Here is a 24,896-nt window from a genome sequence, read left to right as displayed (position 1 = left end):
AAGTGATGCATTTAAGGAAGGCTTAGTGGTTAAAATTGATTACACTGCTTTTCTAATGAATTGCAGTATTCTCAACTGTGTTTATCAATATCCTCATTCTGTAAATCCTCACATGCAAAATATTTTAGCCAAAGATCAGATCCTCTCAAACAGAAATTTTTCATATTGTCAGAAATCACCTAGTGTCATAGAGTCACACAAACACTTTTTTCAGCATTCTGTTTACTGGTTTTTGTCACTGTCAGTGTTCATCTTTCTGTGAGTCCCATAGTCACAGCACACCTTTTATGTAACAGTAATTTTAAAAAGAAAAAAATTGAAAGTATATTAAAAACAAAGGCATCAATACAACAAATTCATTCATGTAAACAGAATTAAAATCTCCTCCAACATCTCTCCAGCCATCCAAATACACATTTCTATTGTCACAGCATTTTATTTCATATTTGCTTTTACAAAATACAAACACAAAAACACATTTTGGTATGTGAAGCCCTCCCCTAAAGTTTATGATGTGATGCTCTAACAGCAACATGTTGGCTCTGTTAATCTGTTTCCAGCTCTCCTCCTGACTGCACACATCAAAAACAGTACATTGACACATTTTTCTTTCTGTATTAGAGGATTGATGTCCCTCTCTGATGTCTCTCTGCTCCATATTTAGTATGTTACCTACATAAAACTGATACCTGAAGCCTGTAAATTACAGTAAATTTGACATGAGATAAACTAAAATTTGAGGATGGACATGTTACTAATGGAATTTAAAGATTCTTTGGTTATCAGTTCTTTTAATGACCCTACCAGATTACTGAAAGTTTTATTATTTATGTTTTATTAAACATCTGAAAAGTCAAGACAGAAAATAAATATAAAAAAAAAATGTTCTTAGACATTTAACTTCTATGTGAAAACAACAAATATAGCATTATGAGAACATAATAACTATGGACTTGAAAATCACAGTGTTTTCAGAACTTTTTGCCTGTATTGAGCTGTGCAATGATATGGTTAACTTTTTCAGGTTGAGAACTGCACCAGTGTTTTAGAAAATGTGCGTAAGAAAAAAAAGTAACTGAAAGTCCACTTACTGGCTTTTACCAAGTGCTGAACTCTGTTCTTGTGATAACTTGTTTTTGTATATGAAAATGAGAATGTAATGTATATAATTATGATAAAATTTAATTAAAATAGTGAAATTATGAATTTCTAGTTATGACTCTAGGCGTCATTGTTCAATATGAACTAATGAGTAAAGACAAAACTAGAGAGCAAAGATTGGAACTGACCATTTATTTAAACTGAACAGCATATGCGTACAAAGTCTCTACAAAGCTAGAAAATATCTAATATACTTTAAGCCATGAGGGGAAAAGAAGTTACAAAGGAAAGATCAGACCCTGTGCAGTACCAATAGACACATTACTAGCTTTTGGATTTTTCCTAAATTTACTCTCTTCTTTGCAAAATAGGATAAACATTAGAATATCAAAGATATACACAACATCTGTAATAAACGTTATTGTCACATTTATAGAAAGCACCTTATCAAAAACCCTCAGTGCACACAGATGTGTTGCACATGCACCGGAGTGAAAAGATTCAAGGCCATTTTGGAATTGATTACAGACAGGATTTCTGTATCACTTGAGGTTCGGAAAAGAAGTTAAATATCCAGCTTGCAGATACAAGATAACATTACCAACACAGACAATGATTCAGAAACTCAGCAGTTCACTGCAGTATCAAACCTATTGAACAGCTTTTAGACATAATGTATACACTGCTTTTTGCGGGACTTTATTATTGTGAGCATATTCTCTAGTTAATTTGAATGAGTAGACATTTAACAGTAAAGCCCTACAGTTGAGTTTAACAGACATTTAGGGCATTTTAATAAATCAGTTTCCAGTGGCCTTCTCATACAGGGCTTCTTCACACTGCCAAACAAGATGATAAAAGGTGTCCAGATTCGTTAAGAAAGGTCAACTTAAAAAATGTCTTAAAAAGCATTTAAACCTAATTCCTATGAATTTTATTTATTTCGGTATGTTTTTTGTTTTGTTTTGTTTTGATTTGTTTTTTTTTTACTTAAATCTGTACCGTTTTACAGTGTAGCCCATGAGCTATAGATGTTTCTAAGTTGATGCCTGTTCCTTTTTGGCAAAAGCTTGTAAGTTACTCTAGCTTGTAATAAATCACTTTTCCTCCATATTTTGTGTCCCATGGTGACTGTCTTTGGTAAGCAGGTGGTAGATAATCTCCAGACAGAGGGTCATCATTGCATCAGCCCATCTGAGGCTGTGTGTTCAATTATCATGTACATGTTACTTGTCGGTACTCTTGTTTGAATGCTAGGCTGTCTGCCTGCAAATAACAAACTATTGTGGCATGAGTCCAAACTCTGGGAAAGATGAAGGCAGGGGAATTTGAAAGGGCTTTTCCTGCCAAAATGATTCACCAGTGTGTTGAGATGGTAGTATTTTGCTGGACAGGTGGATGTAGCACAGAGAGACACCCACCGCAGTCTTTAAACAAATAAAGTCTAAATATAGTCGGTTTGGACAATGGCAAATTTGAATTCTTAGGCACAAAGGTAGAAAGTTCTCTGAGTAAGATCTGAGTCATTATTCATTAAGACCAAATATTTAACAGTTGGCAAGCTCTGACTAAAGATGGCTCTTTTCAGGCCTGGTAGTATGGTAAGAATTGCACTAAACACCATATTCCTGGATCCACTGGACACCACATAGCATCCCAGCTGGTCACACTGAAAACTTAACCCTGTGAGCCATGACAGTTTGCTGATTAACTTCCAGGATGCCTCAGGAGGAATTAATTATTATAACATACATGACAAACTCTGGGCCTCATTCATTAATATGCAAGTAATTTAACTTCAGTTTTAATCTTGGTGAGTAAAGATTTCCAAATGATATGGTATTATTCACAGATGTTATGAGTTATAAGTTTATCAGGAATTTGAACATGCCACCCAAATGGAACTCTGGGGTCTGTTGTAAACAAGCAAGTATATTAACTCTGGCTAATTTTGCTGAGTAAGTTATCCAAACAATTTTACTTTTTGGAACAATCCCGTGTTTGTCAATGGACCAAGTGTTGATGGACATTTTTTGGCAATGTGGGATGGTAATAGTAAGATAGTGTAGTTTATAACAGCGGCTGGCATTATTTTCGATTCAGTTTTACAGTAGTAGTTTCCCATTGTGGGAAAAAAAACTTATTTGTTTACTTGCCAAGAGTTAGATGAGAAGATTGATGCCACTATGATATTTTTACGCTAAATATCAAGCTACAGTCAAGAGCAAGTTAGCTTAGCTAAGCGTAAACACTGAAAACAGAGGGAAACAGCTACGGTAAAAATAAAATAAAATTAAATTAAAATCTGTCTAGCAGCACCTCTAAAGCTCATTCAATATGCATTTTGTTTGTCTGATCTGTACACAAGCAAAAATGTAAAGATGACAAGCTGTGGCTTTATTGGGTTATGTGCTGAACAATTTCTTGGTCATGCGCATCAGTCAGGTTTCCCACCATATATAGTGCAAATTCTAATTCCACAATTATGTGATTATTAGGAGTTGGTTCATTGAGGTAAACAGTTGATAGCGCTACTTCTCCAGTTGGGTGCCACAAAATGTATTGCATGAATAGTGTGCAGCAAGATGACATAATTAATAGAGCACTAGTCACACTTCAAACAGTGGAACCAAAATAGGAAACATGATGGACACATGGCATTTCTGTTTTTTGCATGTATTAATTTGAGGAACATTATAGTCTCATTGCTCCAGATCTGGATCTGATTTCAGTGGGAGCTTCAGCAGACATTTAAGTGATGTTTTTATGTTTCTGTTGTACTTTGTCACATTTTGCCTTTATCAAACAAATCAAATTTTAACCTTAGCCAAGTGTGAAAAACGTTTTTACAGTATTTTGAGCTCCCCCCCCCGAAGTTTTTTGGAGTTCCCACTTAGTTTTTTTTTGTTTGTTTTTTTTTGGTACATATTGAAAATATGCAGATGGGTGGAAACACACTTATTGACTGCACACTTCAGTTTTTGTATGGATTAAACAATTGAGATTGGCTGGCTATAGAGGTGCTGGTAAGATGTTGTTGCCTTCAGACAGTGCATGGCTAGCTTTTTCCCAACGTTTACAGTTCGTATGCTAGCTAAGCTAAGCTCACTGTCTGCTGGCTATTGATTCAAGCTTATCATACAGGCATAATGCTGGTATCGGTCTTCTCATCTAACTCTTGGCACGAAAGTGAATAAGTACATCTTCCAAAATGTCAAAACTATTCCCATTAGTTTATAAAATAAACTCAACCACCAATAAGGACATTTTCCTATGAACATGATTGCAACCACATTTGATCAAATCTATGATCAATATTGCCCAGATCTTTTCCAATTATTTTACAGTAGGGATGTGAAGATACAAGTTAGAATTGGACTTCTAAAGTAGTAACAAGTCCAAACAGATGCATTTTATGAATGAGGCACCATCATATGCAAGTTGTTTCTGCATGAACCTGTCACACATACATGTATACAAAAATGCAAATACACATAGGCTTAATGACATCAGATACAAAGTGATCAAGAATGTGTCTCACTGACATCATGTGGGAAATAAAAACAGCTAAGATTATTTAGGATGGTCCACTACTGACTGTCTAAAAATTACAACAAGAAATATTGAATTTGGATACAACAGTGAGTACTGGAGCATGTGATATCCAATTATATTTTCTGTATATACACTAAAATGCCTTCCTACCCACCATCTACAACAACAAATTATTGGGACTCGTGTGAAACAGAGTAAAAATGTTTCCTCCTATTTCCAACCAAAGGCACTTCATGCTGAAATGAAGTAACCACCAGTTGACACCTGCTACAGTACACGTCATCAACAGTTTTTGGTTCCTGTTTCATATATTTCTTTAATGCTGACATAATATTGTGTAACTGAAAGAAACCAGACCTCTATTGATTTAATGGAACTGTGTCTTCAAATGTTTTAATGTCCTGTAGTGTTAAAATGGAGCACTGAACAAGCTGCCCTAACATGGAAAACTCTCAAACTGTAGGCCTCTGGTCAGGGAAATCTTCAAATTAAATATGGACGTAATAACATTTCAGGCTCTAAAACCTGTGTAAGTATGGACATGTTAAAGCTCAAGTTAGCTGGTTTAGGAATATTGAATTTAGCTAAGCTGAATTTGCAGATCATATGTTTTTAATAGTTAATTTTAACCACTTGAAACTTTTTCTTTCCTTGAACACCATGAATGAAATTGTTGTATAGTTCATAAGATTCCATTGGACAGAGCACAATATATTTAAAGTTATAATCCTCAGGATTTCAATAAAATCAAAACCAGTCTTTGGCTCAAATAACCTCGCGGGGGAAAAAAAGCATTTATTTAATCCAATGTTACTGTTTGTAATTTTATCTCATTCATATCAGCCTTGTTGTTTACTCTTTACTCTCTTAGAGCTGTATCAGAGCAGTATTAAGTTGCTGCTGGTGCTAACACAACATTTCCTACTGCTGCTACTTAAAGCATTGCTTCTTAAAAGCATTCAACTGACGAAGCACTGAGTTGGCTTTTACTGTGAAGGATTCATAGAAAACATAATGTATTTGTTGCCGACGGCTAACTCCAAATCAAGTAGGACTGAAATCTTAAGGATTATGACTCCAACAAGATTTTGACTTATTTATCTACAGTGGGTTCCAAAAGTCTCAGCACACTTGAAAGCAGTCTCAGACTTTTGGACCCCACTGTATATCTAGATGCAGAGTCACCTGTTGCACAAAAAGGCACCTGAATTGTTCAATTTCACTGATAGTTTCTTATTGACATAAATTTTAGATAATGTTCCTGGAATTAAAATATAGTCTATATGCTACTATTAATAAACAATTTTCCAAAGTTTAGGACATATTCTTTTTTTTTTCTTTTTTTTTTAAGAAAACATACAAAAGGTAAAAATTTGATTATTTTCTTTGGGACAAACCTCTTTTTTGTGCAAGAATTCAGCTCACACAATTTGCACTGGCTATCTGTATAAATCCACCTCTATACTGTAGTATATGATAATGCAGTAGTAATATTCCTACTGATGATACACAGGGTCTGACCTTCAGTGTCTGTCAATATCTTGGTAGATAGCACACACACTTATTTCACAGGGGGAGAAAATTTGATTTTTTTTTTTCTTTGACTGGGCTGAGTTTCCCAAATGCACATGACAGAAATACTACTTTAATTTCCATCATCAGACAAGCAAAAATACAAATTTACCAGGAGAAAGTGGGTCAGTAACCAATTAGCAGGAGACATGACATCTCCTGATATCCGAATCAGGGTCTTCTTGGAAAATCACCCAGGTCGATTGTAATGTCTTTCTATGGCTGCAATGCCACTGTGCTTTTTACAGCTAATGAGCACCCAATATTCAGGTTTGTCAGGTTAGTTGATATTTTCTGCTGAAATCCTCCTGTTGGAGAGGATTCTGCAGCATACTGGGTCATATCTTACGTGAAATAAAAATGACTCCTTTATTATTGTTGTAATGTATTCTCATGAGCATCTCATGAGCAGCAGTGAAAATACAGCCATTTTCTTTCTTCACTATGTTGTTGTTTGGTAGAATTCATATATATATATATATATATATATATATATATATATATATATATATATATATTCATACATACACAGAAACACATATATATACTGTAAGTGTGTGTGTTATTCCTTGACGAGTCGATAGATGTGGTGCTGTGCTCCGTGCTCATTGTTGGACACTTCAAACACACATGCCATACACAGCAAGGTCTCCTGAGTGTCTCTGTTGCTCACCACCTGGACACACACACACACACACACACATGGAGAGGAAAGAAAGGATAAAAAAGTTAGGTGTTGTATTTGCATGTAGAAATAATGCAGGTTACATACAAAAAATTAACTTACAAATTCTTTCTATAATACATGCAACCATACACATACAGGCGGACACAGTGACTGATGTCCTTACCAGCAGAATAGTGAAGTTCTCCAGCACACTGTTCATCATGTATTTCTCAGGCAGGTGTTTGAGCTTGTGGATGAAGTTGATCATGTATTCACACATAGGAGAACGACTTATTCTGTAGATGAAACGCCCATTTTCAAACTTTGCATACTCCGTCTGAGAGAAAGGGAGAGAGAGAGGACAGTTATTATCAAAATAAATGTGGTATCTGACCATTAAAGGGGAATTCCACCAGTTGTTACATATCAAAATCAGTTTATCAGTCCTGACCTCAGCCTGTGAAAATAGTTGTATAGTTGTATCTCTGTGTCTCTGAAGGAGCTTTATAAAGTCTGAGAAAATAACCTTAGAGATGTCATACTGGGTTATTTACATCAAATTGCAGTATGGGAACTGTAGGATCCAGTGGTTTTGGAGATTGACTCATAATAGGGACTAAAAGTCAATATATGTCAGCCTCTGCTGTACTGATTTCAACCATTCTTTTTTAATCTGTCTCTTACAAGTCCCACAACTTTATGAGATTACAATACTAAATCATGGGAGTACTCTTTTAATATAATACCATATTAAAAGAGTATTCCCATGATTTAGTATTGTTTACTAAATCTCTAACAACTTTGTGCACCTGATTTCAAGCATATCTAACCTGAAAGCTAAAGCTCTGAATGAACTTTTAAATTGATAATTTGTCAGTTAGACTAGCCTGAAGGATTTGTTTTTTTTGGTTGTTAAATCTTAACTTTGAATGTCTCAGGTTTCTTTGTTCCATAGTGGCTGCCAGAATTTAATTTAATTTAACAACTGGATAAAACCCACCACTTTCTGTGAGCTAGAAACGCTTAAATAACATGTTAAGAGCAAATGTTAAAAGTTTTATGAATGGGCTTCAAGTTTAATCCCCTCTTGTTTGATGTCAGTCATAAAGTACAGCACAGCAGACATTAATGTCCACAAAAAGGTCCTAGATTGCTACTATCAACCGCACTTCATAATGAGAATTTTAAAAAAAGAATTCCTTACCTCCACCTTCTCAACCACCTGCTTGCCGAAAGAGCAGACCTTGGTGGAGCAGGTGATGGTCATGTTCTCTGAGCTCTCGTACTGGCTGGTCACACCATAGAAAGCCGCAGGGTCATCCTGCACATTATAATTCAGGTCCGCCTGGCAACCAAACAGAAAACATTAGAATTTACACTGTTATCTACAATATAAATGATGCTGATGAATTTTAAAATTGGAAACAGTCAGTTACTGTACACAGAAACAACACGCTTTCTGTTACCAAAGTTGGCCAACAGCATCCTCTGCTGGTAACTCAGTCTCATTAAATGTGTCCATACTGCACAGCATGAAGTATCAGGTTGAGGCTGACTAAATCCCCTTATTACACAACCAAAAGTTGTTCATGTTCAGTCCATGTTCAAAAATTAAGCAACATAATTGCATAACAATCTTAATTTTCATCAGGTAAAGGGACATAATAATCTATAATTTCCCCTATTTAACAATCTGTTTTTTATCAGTGCTGAGTGGTCGGTTGGACTGGCCTGCTCTGAAACCTGGTTTGTATAGTTCCCATCATTTTTTTCTCATCAAACAACTTATAAGAAGAAAATAGTGTGACTGTAGATATTTACATTTTCTTAAAGTCAAACCAATATAAGGGAGGTAATTGGGACAACTTTAGTGGGACTACCTTCTCCAGGATAAATAGTCACTACTATATTACTGAAATATTTAAATCAAAGATTGCATGTTTTTATGGTTGGACCATCACATCAAATAGAAATATTTGAAATATTTTGTGCATAATTTCATACAAATTTTCCCAAATTCAGTCTAACATATTTCTATCTTTGGAGAGGGATATCCCCAAGAATTTGAAATAAATTTCTGCGAACTTCTACAATTTTTGGCTGTGCAGCATGAGTTTTACATGAATGTCCCTCAGAGACAGACATCTCAAAACCTGGACAAATAAAACCAAGTATCTGCCTGGCTAGATACCACTGGAGGTACTAAGAACATTTGTGTTTTGTAAGTTGGGTGAACTGGCCTTTAAAATAGCTGTTTCACGTATGTTTGTTCGTTGGTTTGGTAGCATGTTTGCTCGTGTTAAATGTAACTTTTTTAAAAATATACAAATAGTAAGATACTACTCTGCCTTCTAAAAATAATACAAGATACTATAGGGCAAAAACAATATTCTTGTGTAACTTTGTGCCATTGAAGTTGAAGCTGGAAAACATTTAATCAGAACAGTGAGGTCATACCGCACCTGGATTGCAGGCTGAGAGAAGTGGAGAAGGGTTTTTACTATTTGTAATGAGTTCTCTAAGGAGCATGGTATGTTTCACGACTGAGAACACACACACATATGCACGCCCACATGCCGCACATACATACACACAAACACAATATTTTAAGTCACCCACATTCAGATTATTTCATGCTTGCACACTCACAAACATCAAACTGTGCTTAATTAAACCAGCAGATTTTAAATTAAATTCAGAGTGGAAGCTCTCTACATGACAAACACACTGTTTTCGTGGTGCAAGCACACCTCATAATTTCTACATTTACCATATACTTCACCATCCGCTGAATGATCCTACTGTCTAATAAACTCACAGCTTACAACTCACAACTCACAGATATTCATCCTGCCCATCACTTTGATAATTGACCGTTGCTAAACTCCACCCCCAAATTGGAACTGTCCAATCACAGCTTAGCAACTGTAACAGGCAACTGTCAATCTTTGGATTTCTCCACATGCTGAAGTGGTATACATAGAACTTTAGAAAGATACTCTGCATTTAAAGAGGTGGTACCTTTTTTAGAAGGTGTTGTCTTTTTTAGGCTTTCCAACACCAAAAACATAAGAGTAAAAGCATAAGTCTTGTAACATAACACAACTACCTCACTTGATACAGTAGTAACTTAAACCAGGGTTACTTTTAGACATTATTTTGTGGCGTTACGTAAAAAACTCTTCTCAATGGCACTTCCACACTGTATAGAAGCTCTGCTTGGATGCCAGGGGTCTCCCACCTACTTTGATAAAATGTAATTGGCTGAGAGTTACTCATACTTTATATTACCAGTTATATTTTTTCACATATTGTATCAAAACACTAAAACTGATCTCCAAACCAAACCAGCTGAATAAGCAATTGTTTTGTGTAACCAGTTATCAAATATCAATATCCAAAACGCAAATTTTGTACAAAAAACATCTTAAACTCACATCAGACATCATATTGGTGTCAATCTGTGTGTCAAAAATCTGAGTCATAATTCAGTCAAACGTGAAGATACAGATGTGATACACATATTTTTGATTCAGTGTGACTTACACTTCCCGAGAATACAATTATGTCCGATGTCAATTGCAAATAACATCCATAAATCTCTTTAGAAATCAGACAAAAAAGTGCTCCTTATAACTCCAGAACTTGCCTAGGTATCTTTACGTGTGGAAGTTTTCTTCAGTATCAAAGTAATCCAGTGATAGCTGTCAGTACATCCAATGGTACATAGCAAACAGGAACATATAATAGCTAATTTGGGACACTTAATTTTCCAAAATGTAAACAAACATAGGCTAAAAAAAACAGTGATCATGTTGCAGCATAACTAACTTAATCCATGGCAACAATCTGTTCATATAGGTGAGAATTTTAACTTTTAATGTAATATTATCCAAAAGAGTTGCTAACACTGCATGTCGCCTATGGCATACCTGACGTAAACAAACCTGATGGCAGCATAACTCATTTGACTGAAGGCTACTTAGGAAATAATTATTAGGTGTCGGACAGCTTTATATTTGATTTTATTTCATTTGGAGCAAATTTACTGAGTGAAGTGTTGCTTAATGTTTGTAATATGCATCCATGGTTTGTACATTAATATATTCTCTGAACCTTTGGGTGAGTTACTCTACAACGGGGAGCAGCTACTGGAGACCCATGGGTTAAGATAATGTTAGCAGCTCTGTCCTACTCTCTATTGGATTTGGGGAAGTTTACACTCTCACATCTCCAGCCAAACTCATTATCTAAAAAAGCGTTGCATTCATTGAAAATACATAGGTTGGTTCACAACCCAAAGGTTGTAACATTACAAGTGAAAATTACTATTTTAAAATGCAAACAGTAAAGCATACATCTAACCTCTGGTCTGCCTGTCCAAGTAAGCTAGTTAGCTAAATAGGGTTATGTTAGGATAAAATCCGAGACTGATCTTTTTTCCTTATCATACTTATAATACTATGACTAAATGCTGTAACTTCTCACTTCAATAGAAGAATAATGCTGTTTCTCAGTCTTTTAGCATGTCTTTTGATAGCTATCATGTGTAGCCATCAACTTCATATTTTAAACCCTTTTTTACAGGGTTCTCATTTTAAAACAAGTCAGCTGGAAACTGATAAAAAAGCTGATAAAATCTGCTAGCTGTCATTTCAGTCAGCAAATTGATGGTTGCTAGCTAGAAATGAGAAGACTGCTTAATCAATCTGAAATCAACTAGAATTACCGCCTCGCAGTTATATGCCTCTGCCAACCAGTCAAGTTGCAGTTTACATCCGTGTCTGTCCAGACACATATAAAATATGTAGTGAAGATTTTGAAGGAATTTAATAAAGGTATTAAGTGTATTCGCAGAACATTATATTAAATGAGAGAATGAGAGACAGGCGGACAAAAAACATGATGCCTCTGGCCACGGCTGTTGGCAGAGGCATATAAATGACTGTGAATCCCTTGTGGAAAATCTGCCACTGTACACATTGCAAACTGCATATACCCAGATACCCCAGATACATGATCCTCAGTTTTGTTAAATCAGTGTCTGCACCAGTCTGTTTTAAAAGAAATGACCAAATGTGGTATGTGTTCCGTTGCCCGGATTTTTGAAAGTCCTTTGGTATACTGCAGCAATTAAAGTAAAGTAAAACACACACCCAGGTGGAGACAGAGCAACACATGAATCAGGAGGTGAGCAGGTGTTCAAATAAAGTGACTTTGCCTTCATTAACCCACCACCTCCATATCCCAGGTGGAAAGACAGAATACACACACACATACAAAGACACACACACACACACACACACACAAAACTAGACCTAAAAAAAACTAGTAAGGGACATACTAACACTCACAACAAAAATTGTCTTCAAAAACAAAATTAAGAAACAAAAAGCTGACTAAAAGTTTTGGGGTTTTGTTTCAGAAAATTTTCAGATTCTATTTTGAGGCCTTAATTATATCAGATGGATAGAGATGAAATGAAATGAAACCAAACTATCATGAACACGGGAAGTTAGCAAGTGTTTGTCTGCTTACCCAAAACTTAATCAGGTAGAAAGCGTTTTGTGGGCCCTTGCCAAACAGCTCCTTGAGCCCCCCCTTCTTTTCTGGGAACTTGTCATAGATCTGCCTGATGTCCACACACTCCAGCAGTGGGTCGCTGTAGCTCGGACTGCTCTGGCTAATGTGCACAAACAGGTGCTTGTTGTACTAAGGGGAGAGAAAAAACTGAATCAAACAAGGATAGAGGAAGAAAAAATGCAGAGAGATGGAAAACAATTCAATTCACATTGGGTGAAACAATAGCAAAAGAAAGACTGAAAGAAATAACACTGTTTTCTGTGGATTGGTTGACATTTTGACATTTATGTTAATTCCGGAGCCCTTTCCAGGGTCAGCATTTGGACATTATCTATTCTAAATATAATATATATTTTATTTGCATATTGAATAATAAGAAATTAAAGGAAAATTTAACGTTTTTACAACTTGGGTGTTATTTTAGTTTTGACTATCTACATCCATTCCAATAACATTTTACCAACCACCTCTATTGCTTAGTTCTAGAGACATGATGCAGGCCAAGAAACATAAGCAGTCAGATGATCACACAGGGTCTAATCACTGTAAAAGCATACTGTGATGCAATTTGGTCCAAAGTTTTAATGAGCATGTCCCTGTTCTGTTTGTATCCCATGCATACGCATGAGGACACACATGCATAACCATTTTGCCGCAGATGACATGATACGCATTCCTGTCAATAGTTGCTTACTATCCCACTAAAAGACAGTTCGTAGCAGTGTTAGGCCGAAAAAAAAACAAAAAACAGTGATGTGCTACCAAAAGCAACAAAGAAGAAGACTGCAAGCTAGCAAACATGGACATAAATAATGTAGGTTTCAAAATACTAAAAAACATTAACTTTGCAAATGTCTTGTGACGGGGTTGATGCATTCAACACATTTTTTGGGCTAAAGGACACCCACAATGTGTGGGAAAACACTGAACCTAGGCTGTGATTGTTTAAGGGAATAGTTCAACACTCATGGATTACAAACAAATGAGATGTGATGTGTTAATAACTGAACTTTGGGTGCAGTAATGTTTATTATGCAGGAAACGTGGCACATTTTGACAACAGCGTCTTTCAGTGTCATGATACAAAAGTTTGAGGTGTTTTACTGTCCAAACAGAAAGCAACAAGATGAATGCCACCTGTCTGTGAGACCAAGGTAGAAAAATGACAGTGGGTCCAAAGTGTGGCAGGATGACAGATAGACTGAGCAGACAGTGAGATAGATCTTTACAAAGGTTATTCATACTAGGAGACACACAAAGGGCTTTGACGCATTTCTCTGCTGTGTGGTTATCTGCCATCTCGGTTTATTTGACAATAGGGAGTGCTTAATGTAGTCTGGTGTATGTGATACGCACTGCCTCCTGGTCCCTCTGTGTCTCCAGGAAAGAGGAAAACCCCACCAGCCGTAGCTTGGTGGTGCCGATGGAGCGACCTTGCCATGCTGGCTCTCTGTGTGTTTGGGCTGTAGTCGGAGGCTCATAACCTAGACAACACATACACACACATTCAGATTAACCTCTCTTCACCACTGTCATAATGTACAATCATGCTATTTAACAGGGTTAGCTGCAGTGCTAGCATAATTCTTTGCTGCAAATGTGTAAAATTAATGCCATTACTGGACTCTCATGGACACAGCCTGGCGGAGGTGAGGTGCAGCACTGAAAAGCATATGATAAAGGTAAATGTAAAGTGGTAACAATGATTAGGACACAGTGAAATCCCATGGGGTCTCATTCACTCATACGCTCAATTTACAAAAGCCTCTCTCCTCTTGACATTTAGTTTCATGCTACTGTAACTGACAGCTTCAATCACCTACTTTCAGTAAAATTGCCAATCCAGCAGAGGGATTTCGATGAACTGTTATCAAGTAAAAATCAACACTGGAGGAGAGTCCGGTGACAAGTAGTAGTAGATTCCTGAAAGTAACTTTTGTAAGCACATATTCCCACTAGAATCAGCTACCTAGTTTAGACTAGCTTGCTAACATTAATGCTGATTCCCGCTAAACATTACTTTTTGTTCATGTTACTCCAGCACTTGCTAAGTAATTTCTAGCTCCTGCACACTCTGTGTTTTCTTTGTCTCGTATTATTGAAATGCAGAGCTCTAGCTAGCATTAACAGTCTCTCTTTCATGAGGCCAGATGTGTCAATGGCAAATGACCAGACTGTCAAACTTCACAGCAACAGGCAGTCTGTGACCTTGATGGTCTGTATGTTAGGTAAAAACATGACACAGAGTAGCATGTAAGGGTGGCACTCAAATCACAGAGGAAGCTTAGAGTAGTACGAAGTCAGACATCCTTTTTTTTCTCTTTTTGACCCCTTCACAGGACAAACCTCAAGTCCCACAGGAGATCAAGGTGCCCAGACAGAGCCAAAACCCCCCCTGTAGATAAGCCAGTGGCCTAAATGACCGGAGAGAGAGCCGCCTGTCTGCTAACAGAAAGGAGATAATTATACCGTGGTCCCTCTCACCTGAGATTGTGGTGGTCCCTGCTGTCTGCACATTGTAGGATTGCTGAGAGAACGGCTTGATACTGAAAGAAAAAAAAGGCAGCGGCAGACAGACAGGAGAGCATTGAAAAGGTTGACAGAAGTAGAGACACAGTTGGGTAATTCATATTGTACCTATGTTTTACAGAAACGAATGCTATACTGTGTCCTGTATGAACAGTAACAGGAGCACAGAGGTCAAGAGTGTCTCTCAGTTCAGTAAAAGCCCTACCAGCCCCTTTACTACAATTATCATCATCACATGGTCGTGTAACAGCAGCTGGCAATGAAATGAGCAGGGTTTGAATTTGAATTTCCCCTCTAGCCACTATCTATGTGAATAGAAAATAATGTAAGACAAGTCCACCAAATTTGAAAGTCTGCATATGGTATTTATATAGACAATAAAATCAGACAGATTCCAGATATCATTCATGTGACTTACTTAATCACACCAATGGTTTCTTAAATATTAAATGAGAGAACACATTTGATGCTTATTTTATTCTTTTTTTTTGTGTGATATTTCGATCTAAAAACAAGAAAATCTGTCTACATCCTTAAAGGCCATAAAGGAAACTAAAGCCAGCTGCTCCATCTTTTAAAATTCAGACTTCACAGATGAAATGCTTAACTATTTTTTTGGCTTTGGAAACTCTGTTACAATAACAACAGCCAAAACTAAGGCCTTTAGTTCAGTATTTTTGTTCAAATCCCGTATTTTTATATTTTTTTGGCCTTTGATATTTTTTAATTTCCACACTCTCAGAAAAGCCTCATGTCCATTAGTGGAACAGACCTTAAATAGTGGCATAAAATTAATAAATTGAATGGATTATATTTGGATAAAAAACAATGATTGATATCATATGGGTGGAAAAAAATGGGTTTATGATACCCTCAATATCACTCTCGTTCAGGAATTTGAACTGTTTTTCCAAATTTAGGATCTTATATATAATCAATAGGCATGCGTTGCCTTTAAATGATTCTCTCATAATCAGAACATGTTTGTCTTCCATCCTACAAAGTCTGGTGAAGCTAGTAATGTTATTTCAAGATAATCATGACCAAACATGGCTTCCCAGATAAGGCATTTTTGAGGCTATAAAAATGAGATAATATCAAGGGCTGGAAAAATATTAAAACATAGGATTTGAACAAAAATATTTTACAGGCCTTGGTATTGGGACCAATTTATGATATGGACAAAGTTTGAACAAAATCTGAGACAGTGCTGCAACAACCTTATCTGATTTGACACAGAATGACCCAGTGGATACAGGTGTGATCCAACAGGTGCTGAATCTTAATCATCAAAATACCTTATATCCATGTGCACAATTTGGGGCAGGGAGACATGTCAAACCAGGTGTATGAAAGAGAGAAATCTGATCCCCCTAAAATGTCATCCACGCCAAAAGTTCAAGCTTATACTTTTTTGTATTTAATTAGTACATTCAGTTGGGTGGAGGCAGCATTCATTGTACTAAGTGTAGTGTTGTACCACAGAAGAAACAAAAGAAGAAGATACTCCATGGGCGCATCTGTGTGTATATGTGCATGCACACCTTCCAGTAAAAAGTGACATCAGAGTCAAAAGAGGCAGACATAAAGCGGACTGATACGATAAAGATTTGAGGTGAGCACCAAGACACTGTTTACCTCAAACAACACTCAGATAACAATATTGTTAGCAGCATGTCGGTGTTGTATTCAAGTTCATTATTTCACAGTTTGTCAAGTATGAGTATGTTTGTAGAACTGGGCAGCCAACAGCCAACCTCCATATCACTCGCTGTTATCCTGAGGTCTCTGTCTTTTTTGGGCTATTTTCTTCACTAAAACTAATCATGAAGCTGGTCAGTCGCCTGTCTCTTTTACCACTGGGGTTTCCAGCTGTGAGTGGAAGAGGCGGGGTTGTTAACTGCTACATTACAAGCCACATAATCACAACCAAGCATGATGTATTGAGATGAGATAAAATGGTACTCAGTAGTGATTAAACATTAGTCCACAACCAAGTGCTAGACCACAATCTTTTAGAACTTATATGACATGCATACACTTGACGAGTACTTTTTTAGGAACACCTGTACACCTGCTTATTCATGCAGTTATCCAATCAGCAAATCATGTGACAGCGGTGCAGTGTATAAAATCACACAGATACAGGTCAGTGGCTTCAGTTCATGTTCCCATCAAACATAAAAATGGGGAAAAAATGTGATCTGGTATGATTTTTGGTGCCAGACAGGGTGGTTTGAGTATATCTGAAACTTCTGATTTCCTGGGATTCTCATGCATAACAGTCTCTACAGTTTACTCAGAATGCTGCAAAAAAACAGAAAACTTCCAGTAAGTGGCAGTTCTGCGGACAGAAACGCATTGTTAATGAGAGAGGTCAGAGAAGAATGGCCAGACTGGTTGGAACTGACAGAAAGGCTACAGTAACGCAGATAACCACTCTTTACCACTGTGGCGAACGGCAGAGCATCTCAGAATGCATAAAATGTCGAAATGTCCTTGAGGCAGATGGGCTACAACATCAGATGACCACATTGGGTTACACCACACTCAGCCAAGAACTGAAATCTGAGGCTGCAGTGAACACAGGATCACCAAAACTGGACAGTTGAAGACTGGGAAAGTGTAGCCAATACTGATGAATCTGTATTTCAGTTGAGGCACGTAGATGGTACGGTCAGAACTTGGTGTCATCAACATGAATCCAAGGACCCAACCTGCCTTGTGTTAACAGTCCAGGCTGGTGGTGGCTGTTTAATGGTGTGGGGAATGTTTTATTGGCACAATTTGGCCCCCCTAATACCAATTCATCATTGTTTGAAAGCCACTGCCTATCTGAATATTGTTGCTGACCATTTGCATCCCTTTATGACCATAATTTACCCATCTTCTAATGGCTACTTCCAGCATGATAATGCATCATCTCACAAAGCAAAAGTCGTCTAAAAACTGGATTCATGAACATTACTATAAGTTCAGTGTATTCCAGTGGCCTCCCTAGTCACCAGATCTGAATCCAATAGAACACTTTTTGAATGTGGTAGAACAGGAAATTTGCAGCATGAAGGTGCTACACAATCTTCACAACTTATGTGATGCAATCATGTCAACATTGACCATAATTTAAGTTAAATGGTTCCAACATCTTTTGGAATCCATGGCACAATGAATTGATGCTGTTTTGAGAGAAAAAGGAGGCCCTACCCTGTATTAGTATGGTGTTCCTAATAAAGTGCTCAGTGAGTGTTGGTTTAATACTATTTTCCTGTAAGATTGTTGGACTCACGATGTACAGTTTAAAAAAAGGATCAACATCGATGCAACAGAGCCAGAGATATGTATTCTTCTGAAAAGCCTACATTACCCGAAATGCAATTAAACCACCCACAGTTTATAAGAGATTTTGATGCGTTATGCAACAGTGGCTGATGTACTTTCTAACTCTACACCCCCAGATTTCTTTCATTTTTAAACTTCAGATACAACTGACAATGACTCAAGTGACATCACTTGAGGACATTTATCAGACTTCACACTGCTCGCTCTGGAGCCACAGAAGGCTTTATATAAGTTTTTTCACATCTGCAGTAGTACTCCCAAAGACATTTAATAGAACAATTATTAACAGTGACTTTCTGAAATGTTTCCTTTACATACATAAACTAGGTATAAAAAACAAGAGAAATCAAAAAAGATCACTAACTACTGCAATGTTCACCTACTGACACTACCATATATTAACCCACATAAGTCCCAGATTAAGCAGGAAAATATTTTAAAGCTGAAAATCAAAAATAAAGTCAGATATGGGTGCATAAGGTGAGTGTGACTTACTCCTCTGTGGTGGAGCTGGACTGTCCCCCCGGAATCATACCCTGCCACAGCTGAAAACACACACACACACACACACACACACACACACACACACACACACAATACACTGAAATTATGCTGCAAACCATAATTGCAACACAATAAGAATGTGTCTTCTTTTGTGTGCACCAGGAACCAAAATGAGCATATGTGGTCTCCAGATTGTAGGAAAAAAGATGCCTTATTATTATTCATGTCCTTGTGTTCCCTGTATTTATTTGAAGAGAATAAGTACAGTTAGTCTGTGTTACCTGTGCATTGCTGGGGAAGCTAGCCCGTACAATTCCAGGCAGTAGCTTGCTGTGTATGGCAGTGGCTGAGACAATTTGAGCAGAGGACATGGAGGAGATGCTGTGCAGAGCTTTCTCCTTGGCATTCTGGTCCTGCACGTCAACAAACACACCATCACCGTCATCATTATGAATATCACCATGATAAATAAACTTAACTGCTCATACAGAGCGGTACAGTGAGTCATGAAAAGCAGGAAATTCTTGAAATAATTGGAATTATCTTGAGTAATGGAATCTAAAATCCTAAAGAAGATCAAAGCTTGAGGGGAAAACTTATAAAATTTGTCATTCTCCTGTCATTATCTAAAGTCATTATCTAACTGGCTGTGATTTGACTGGCTTCTGCTGCTGCTTTATGATTACACAAATTAACATACAGCAATTTGAGTAAACTTCCAAATATGGAGCGGCTCATTTACCAAAAGTACAACACGGTGGAAAGTAGCAAAGGCACTTTGCTACAAATTTGAGGCTTTGTTTGTATGTTTTATTAGAACTTAAGAGCTAAAATGTGCTGGATAGACAATAAAACACTGATTAAAAATGAATTTTAGTAAATACTGTAAAGGGACCTTGAGGAATAGAAACTATTTACAACAGTTTCAAAGCTTTTTTGATAATCTCGACAATCAGAGCTCCCTAGGCAGACAAAGGGTTGAGCAACGTCACCGTTTGTATTTAATCTTTCAGATACCAAGAGATTCCTGCTGCAAGTGGCTTACCTGGCTCACATGAAATTAAAGAGTTTGACCTTGCTTCACATTTCTAATTATAGCCAAAATCCAACACAAATCAGTGTCTGACCATGTGTGTTTATGTCTAAATCCTCTGTTTAGCCTTAAACTGTCTCTCAGTGACATGAAGGAATATACCTTTCTCCATGCGTGTGTAGTTTGGGTGTAATGATCTGGCCTATGGCCGTGGAAGGCTGTAAACACAAAGTGTGCTGCAGAGATAAATGTGCTTCAGACAACACAATGATCTGGTCATTGATCACTGTTAAGGGCTGTTTCATTTGGGCAAAGTTACATATGGCACAATCACAGTAAGTCTGAGCTTGTGGACTTATTTGCAACACCTGAACTAAAAGTAATATGAAACATGAAGTAGAAAACAGCTGAATGAAATCAAATTACTGGCTATGCAATAACTGGAGAATCACTATTTGGTAGCTTCACTCAAGTTGATTAGCACTGAGAGAAATGTCTCTGAGGTCATAATATTATAGAAGGTACTGAGATGGGAATCATGCTGGAATTTCATATTTAATACCAGGAACCATATGGGTTTGATAACCATCCTTGACCTGAAATAATTTCTTTCATACGACCAACCCATGTGTTTTTTTTTTTTTTATACGAAATCTAACTGCAGGTAAAGATCTTACGTCATGTTCAAATGAATGGAGATTTTATGGCATTTTTGATGTACTATTAGCAGATCCATGGTATATATTGCTGAAAAATCCATTAATAATCTTGTTTTTTGGATAATTGATTAATTTTGTAGGTCTTTAGCTTAAAGATCCCAATGAAAAGACCAAAACGACAAATGTGTTACTCCCTCTCTCAATACTTTTCCGCTACTCCACTGTGTCTGTGGCTCAGTCTCAAGGCCATTGGTTCCTTCTGAAGACATACTTTTTAAAAATCAAGGTCACAAATAGATAGTTTTTATTAAAAAGGCTCTGTAGTTTTCTTAGGCTGTTGGGCACTGTAGTTTTTAGCAGACATTACTCAAATGGTAAAAAAAATAGTGCATTTGTTGGGGACTATTTTCAAATGCCAATTAATACACATTTTTGTGCTCTAGTGAGTATTTCCAGCAACAGGACAATGTATGTGAGATCAAAATTATAATTTTCTAGATTTTCATGGTGTTCAATGCTGCACTATTTTTGCACTGCATTTTCCAGAGATTTTTTTATCCATGTTTTTAATACTCTGATAAGGCGGAGCTTTTTCTGTTTGTTCATTCATGCTGGTTATCCCAACTGATCAGCTTTATTTATTCCTAAAACACTGGAAATGTAAAACACACCACTTCCTGAGCACAAGAGGTTTTTTTCACAGTAAAAAACCATCAACCCCAAAGACTAAATGTTGAAGTATAACATTATTTTCAAAAGTGTAAATGATTACTACACCCCTTACCTTTAGTTTGGACTGAAACTCCCTGGATTTTCTTCTGGCTAAGACCTGGATATGACTGGATACCTGGAGAGAGGAAAAAAAAGAAAGGGGAGTTGGAGGGTAGAAAAGGGAGGAGGAAGGACCAAAAAGTGAGTTGCCATAGTTATGAAAGGACTGTTGCCAAACTGAAAGGGCAAACACACGCGCGTGCGCACACACACACACACACACACACACACACACATATTAATCCCCTGACAAGAGTGAATAGACCCATGAATGCACATCTTTTGAAAGAGCCAAAAGTCAACTTAGATACGAAGATTACACAACATACGGATGGTGCCACTTTTTGTGCTGTCAAAAAAATCTATACATACATAATCTATACATAGTAAGCTGTACTCCTTTTTTTTTTTTTTTTTTAACTCTTTTTGCTATTAAAAAACAATAAAAGCCTTCTTACATTTCTAAATTACATCTGCTATTTAGCAGTTAAACAGGAATGAACTTCTGAACTAGCTTTTGAGCTAAAGCTCCATTAGCCATAACACTGAGTAGTCAGTAAAGGTCTCTCTACGTGGACAGCAATGTAATAACATGTCATTTTCTGTGCTTATATAGTTGTTAATTTTGCATATAGTTGTTAATTTGCTAACAGTAGCAACTCTTCAAAGTTTTGATCAAGGAGTAAGAAAACCATATTTAAAATCACAGTGACATGCAAATGAGCAAAAACTATACATACAGTGAAACAGTGTGTTTGTGTGTCATCATGGCAAAATGCGTTCCTGAGTACACCTACTGTAGTTGGAACTACCACAGAGGTGGTCTTGAGTACTTAGTTTGTATACTGATTTTATATGTCTGTCAGTCTGCTGGGAAAGATGCAGTCACAAAACTTTACAGGTGTGTAGTTGAGATCAAAATGAAGGCCAAGTTCAAAGATGGGTGTCATCCGTGTACTGAGTACTTATGTAATATTGTAGGGAGTGTGTGTGTGTGTGTCTGTGTGTGTGTGTGTGTGTGTGTGTGTGTGTGTGTGTGTGTGTGTGTGTGTATGTGTGTGTGTGTGTGTGTTCTGACCAGTCCCACTATAGGGATAGGGAGCTTAGACTGATAAAATCTACAGCTCCCCATGCAGGTGTTTTCCTTCTAGCAGTCAAAAGCTGCCACTGATGACAGCACACACATACACACACACATACAAACACACACTCACACACACACACACACACACACACACACACACACACACACACACACACACACACACACACACACACACGTGCAGTTTGTTCCGATGAATCTTCCATGGCCATATTTTTGCTGGTGTCGCTGCACAGTAGGACTGTGCACCACCACTCCAAAGTCTGCTTAGTCTTCCTAAAAGTCTTTTGCAGTCAAACGGGGGTTTGATTTGCCTTTCTAACAATCCTACAAGCAGTTCTCTCGGAAAGTTATCTTGGTCTTCCAGACCTCAACTTGACTTCCACCGCTCCTATTAACTGCCATTTTTTAATTAAATTAGGAACTGAGGAAATGGCTACCTGAAAATGCTTTGCTATCTTCTTATAGTGTTCTCCTGCTTTGCAGCATCAATTATTTTAATTTTCAGAGTACTAGGCAGGTGCTTAGAAGACCCGATGGCTGCTGATTGTTGGGACAAGGTTTGATGAGTCTGTGTAAAAAAAACCTAATGATGATTGTGAACAAGCCATAGCCTTAACAACCTCATTAAGGTCTGGGACCTTGGTAACAGTTATCTGAGAGCTCAAATCTCCTGGGGTGCCCAAATTTTTGAATGGTACTCCTATACTTTTTTCACTCTAAAATTGAAAAAAAAAAAAATAGTACACTAATTTTACTTAAAATGTTTATTGTAAATTTATGCATTTTGGAGATCAGTTCATCTTCTACTCCACTACTCTCTCTACACTGTGTGTATAAACAGTATACTCTATTTATACACGTCGGTGTGTACACACACACACACACACACACACACACAAATTCACTTGTCGCTCTAATGGTACAAAAGAACTCATCCAAATTGTTTTTTACCTGCCCATTTCAAGAAAAAGTAGCCCATCTTGGTGGAAAACCACCCAATCTCGTAACACTGATGGTGATCCCAAATGCCAACAAGAGGTAAATGTTTAAAATGTCAAAAACTCAAAAACAAACACACAAAAAACTAAAATAAAACACAAAACCTTAGGGATCCTTTAAAATAAAATCAGTTAACCAAGGCTCTTGTGTTTAATCAATTCAACCACTTTTAGTATGTTTACTTTTCTCCTAATGTAGAAAACAGAATTATAAAAACGTTAACAAGTGCAGCTTTATATTTAATGTAAATACATGCTTTTTTCTTTGACCAAATGTAACCACTGACCATTTCACTTAAGATTTTCAACCATTCTTTTCATCACTGAAGTTAGCACCATTTCCTTCATTACATCTGTATAATGTTATATGCTGTGATACATACTGTACCCGGTATGATTGGAATTAATGCACACTCCCATTATTACCTGTTTCCTTGTTCTTGTCTTGCCTGTTCGGAGTTTGATGTATCTGGCTATCAGCTCATTTCGGCCTGGAGGGAAAAGACACAGAATATACTGATGAAACATTATGCATGCTGTTTTTTCTCTTAATACACACACATAAAATCCTATTTGAACAACAGCTCTGGAAACAATTAAGAGACCACTGCAAATGTTTCTGAAATCCGCATCTCTACATGTATGACAGCCATTCCATTCCAGTGTCCAACACAAGCACACCTCATTTTACTTAATGAGGTACTGATTAGGTGATCACCTGAGCCAAATCTTATTTAACAGGGAAAAGTATACAAACCACTGCTGTGGTCATCACTATCCTCTTGCAATAGAACCAGCTGGATGGCAAAAACATTGCTAATAGTACCTCAAAAGTAATTGGAATCAAAAAATAACTACTGACCATGCCAAAAGAAAAGTTGAAAAGAAAAATTTTGAGTGAAGAAAAGAAGGGTTCAATTCTGGCTTTACTGGGAAAGGGATACAGTGAGCATAAGGTTGCTTCCATCTTAAAAATTTCTAAGACAGTGGTTCATAAGAACAACGTCGAGCAGCAGACACTGGGGACAACAAAGCTACAGACCAGCAGAGGGCAAAACCGACTCTCTACTGACCAGGATGACTGTCAACTCATTCGAATGTCACTCAGCAACCGTAGGATGGAATCAAGTGACCTACAAAAAGAATGGCAAAAGGCAGCTGGGGTGAAGTGCACGTCAAGAACGGTTCCAAACAAGCTCCTAGGGGTAGGGCTCAAGTCGCTTAAAGCTAGAAAAAAGCCCTTCATCAGTGAGAAGCAAAGAAGAGCCAGGCTGAGTTTTGCAAAAGACCATTAGGATTGGACCATAGAGGACCGGAGTAAGGTCATCTTCACTGAGTCCAATTTTCAGCTTTGCCGAACACCTGGTCGTCAAATGGTTAGACATAGACCTGGAGAGGCCTACAAGCCACAGTGTCTCGCACCCACTATGAAATTTGGTGGAGGATTGGTCATGATCTGGGGGTGCTTCAGCAAAGCTGG

The 24,896-nt window shown here is 37.3% G+C and overlaps 1 protein-coding gene across 2 annotated transcripts in view; it reads right to left on the bottom strand.

Moving 5' to 3' along the window:
- Positions 1–6,782: 6,782 nt before the first annotated feature.
- tead1a (TEA domain family member 1a) overlaps positions 6,783–24,896 on the bottom strand; it is a 47,103-nt gene continuing 28,989 nt past the window's right edge. For both annotated transcript variants that reach the window (XM_040131892.1, XM_040131893.1), the window contains 10 exons: positions 23,843–23,907; positions 21,327–21,389; positions 19,132–19,263; positions 18,842–18,891; positions 14,963–15,024; positions 13,835–13,962; positions 12,434–12,607; positions 8,100–8,240; positions 7,080–7,232; positions 6,783–6,904 (listed from right to left, as the gene is read on the bottom strand). In XM_040131892.1, the coding sequence (XP_039987826.1) occupies positions 6,791–6,904; positions 7,080–7,232; positions 8,100–8,240; positions 12,434–12,607; positions 13,835–13,962; positions 14,963–15,024; positions 18,842–18,891; positions 19,132–19,263; positions 21,327–21,389; positions 23,843–23,907 (1,082 nt within the window). In that variant the 3' untranslated portion in view covers positions 6,783–6,790. The remainder of the gene's footprint in view (positions 6,905–7,079; positions 7,233–8,099; positions 8,241–12,433; positions 12,608–13,834; positions 13,963–14,962; positions 15,025–18,841; positions 18,892–19,131; positions 19,264–21,326; positions 21,390–23,842; positions 23,908–24,896) is intronic.

Source organism: Xiphias gladius, chromosome 8 (genome assembly GCF_016859285.1).
Source record: "Xiphias gladius isolate SHS-SW01 ecotype Sanya breed wild chromosome 8, ASM1685928v1, whole genome shotgun sequence".
Classification (NCBI taxonomy): Eukaryota; Metazoa; Chordata; class Actinopteri; order Istiophoriformes; family Xiphiidae; genus Xiphias; species Xiphias gladius.
Note: the sequence above shows the minus strand (reverse complement) of the source record. Positions and strands in the feature narration are given on the sequence as shown.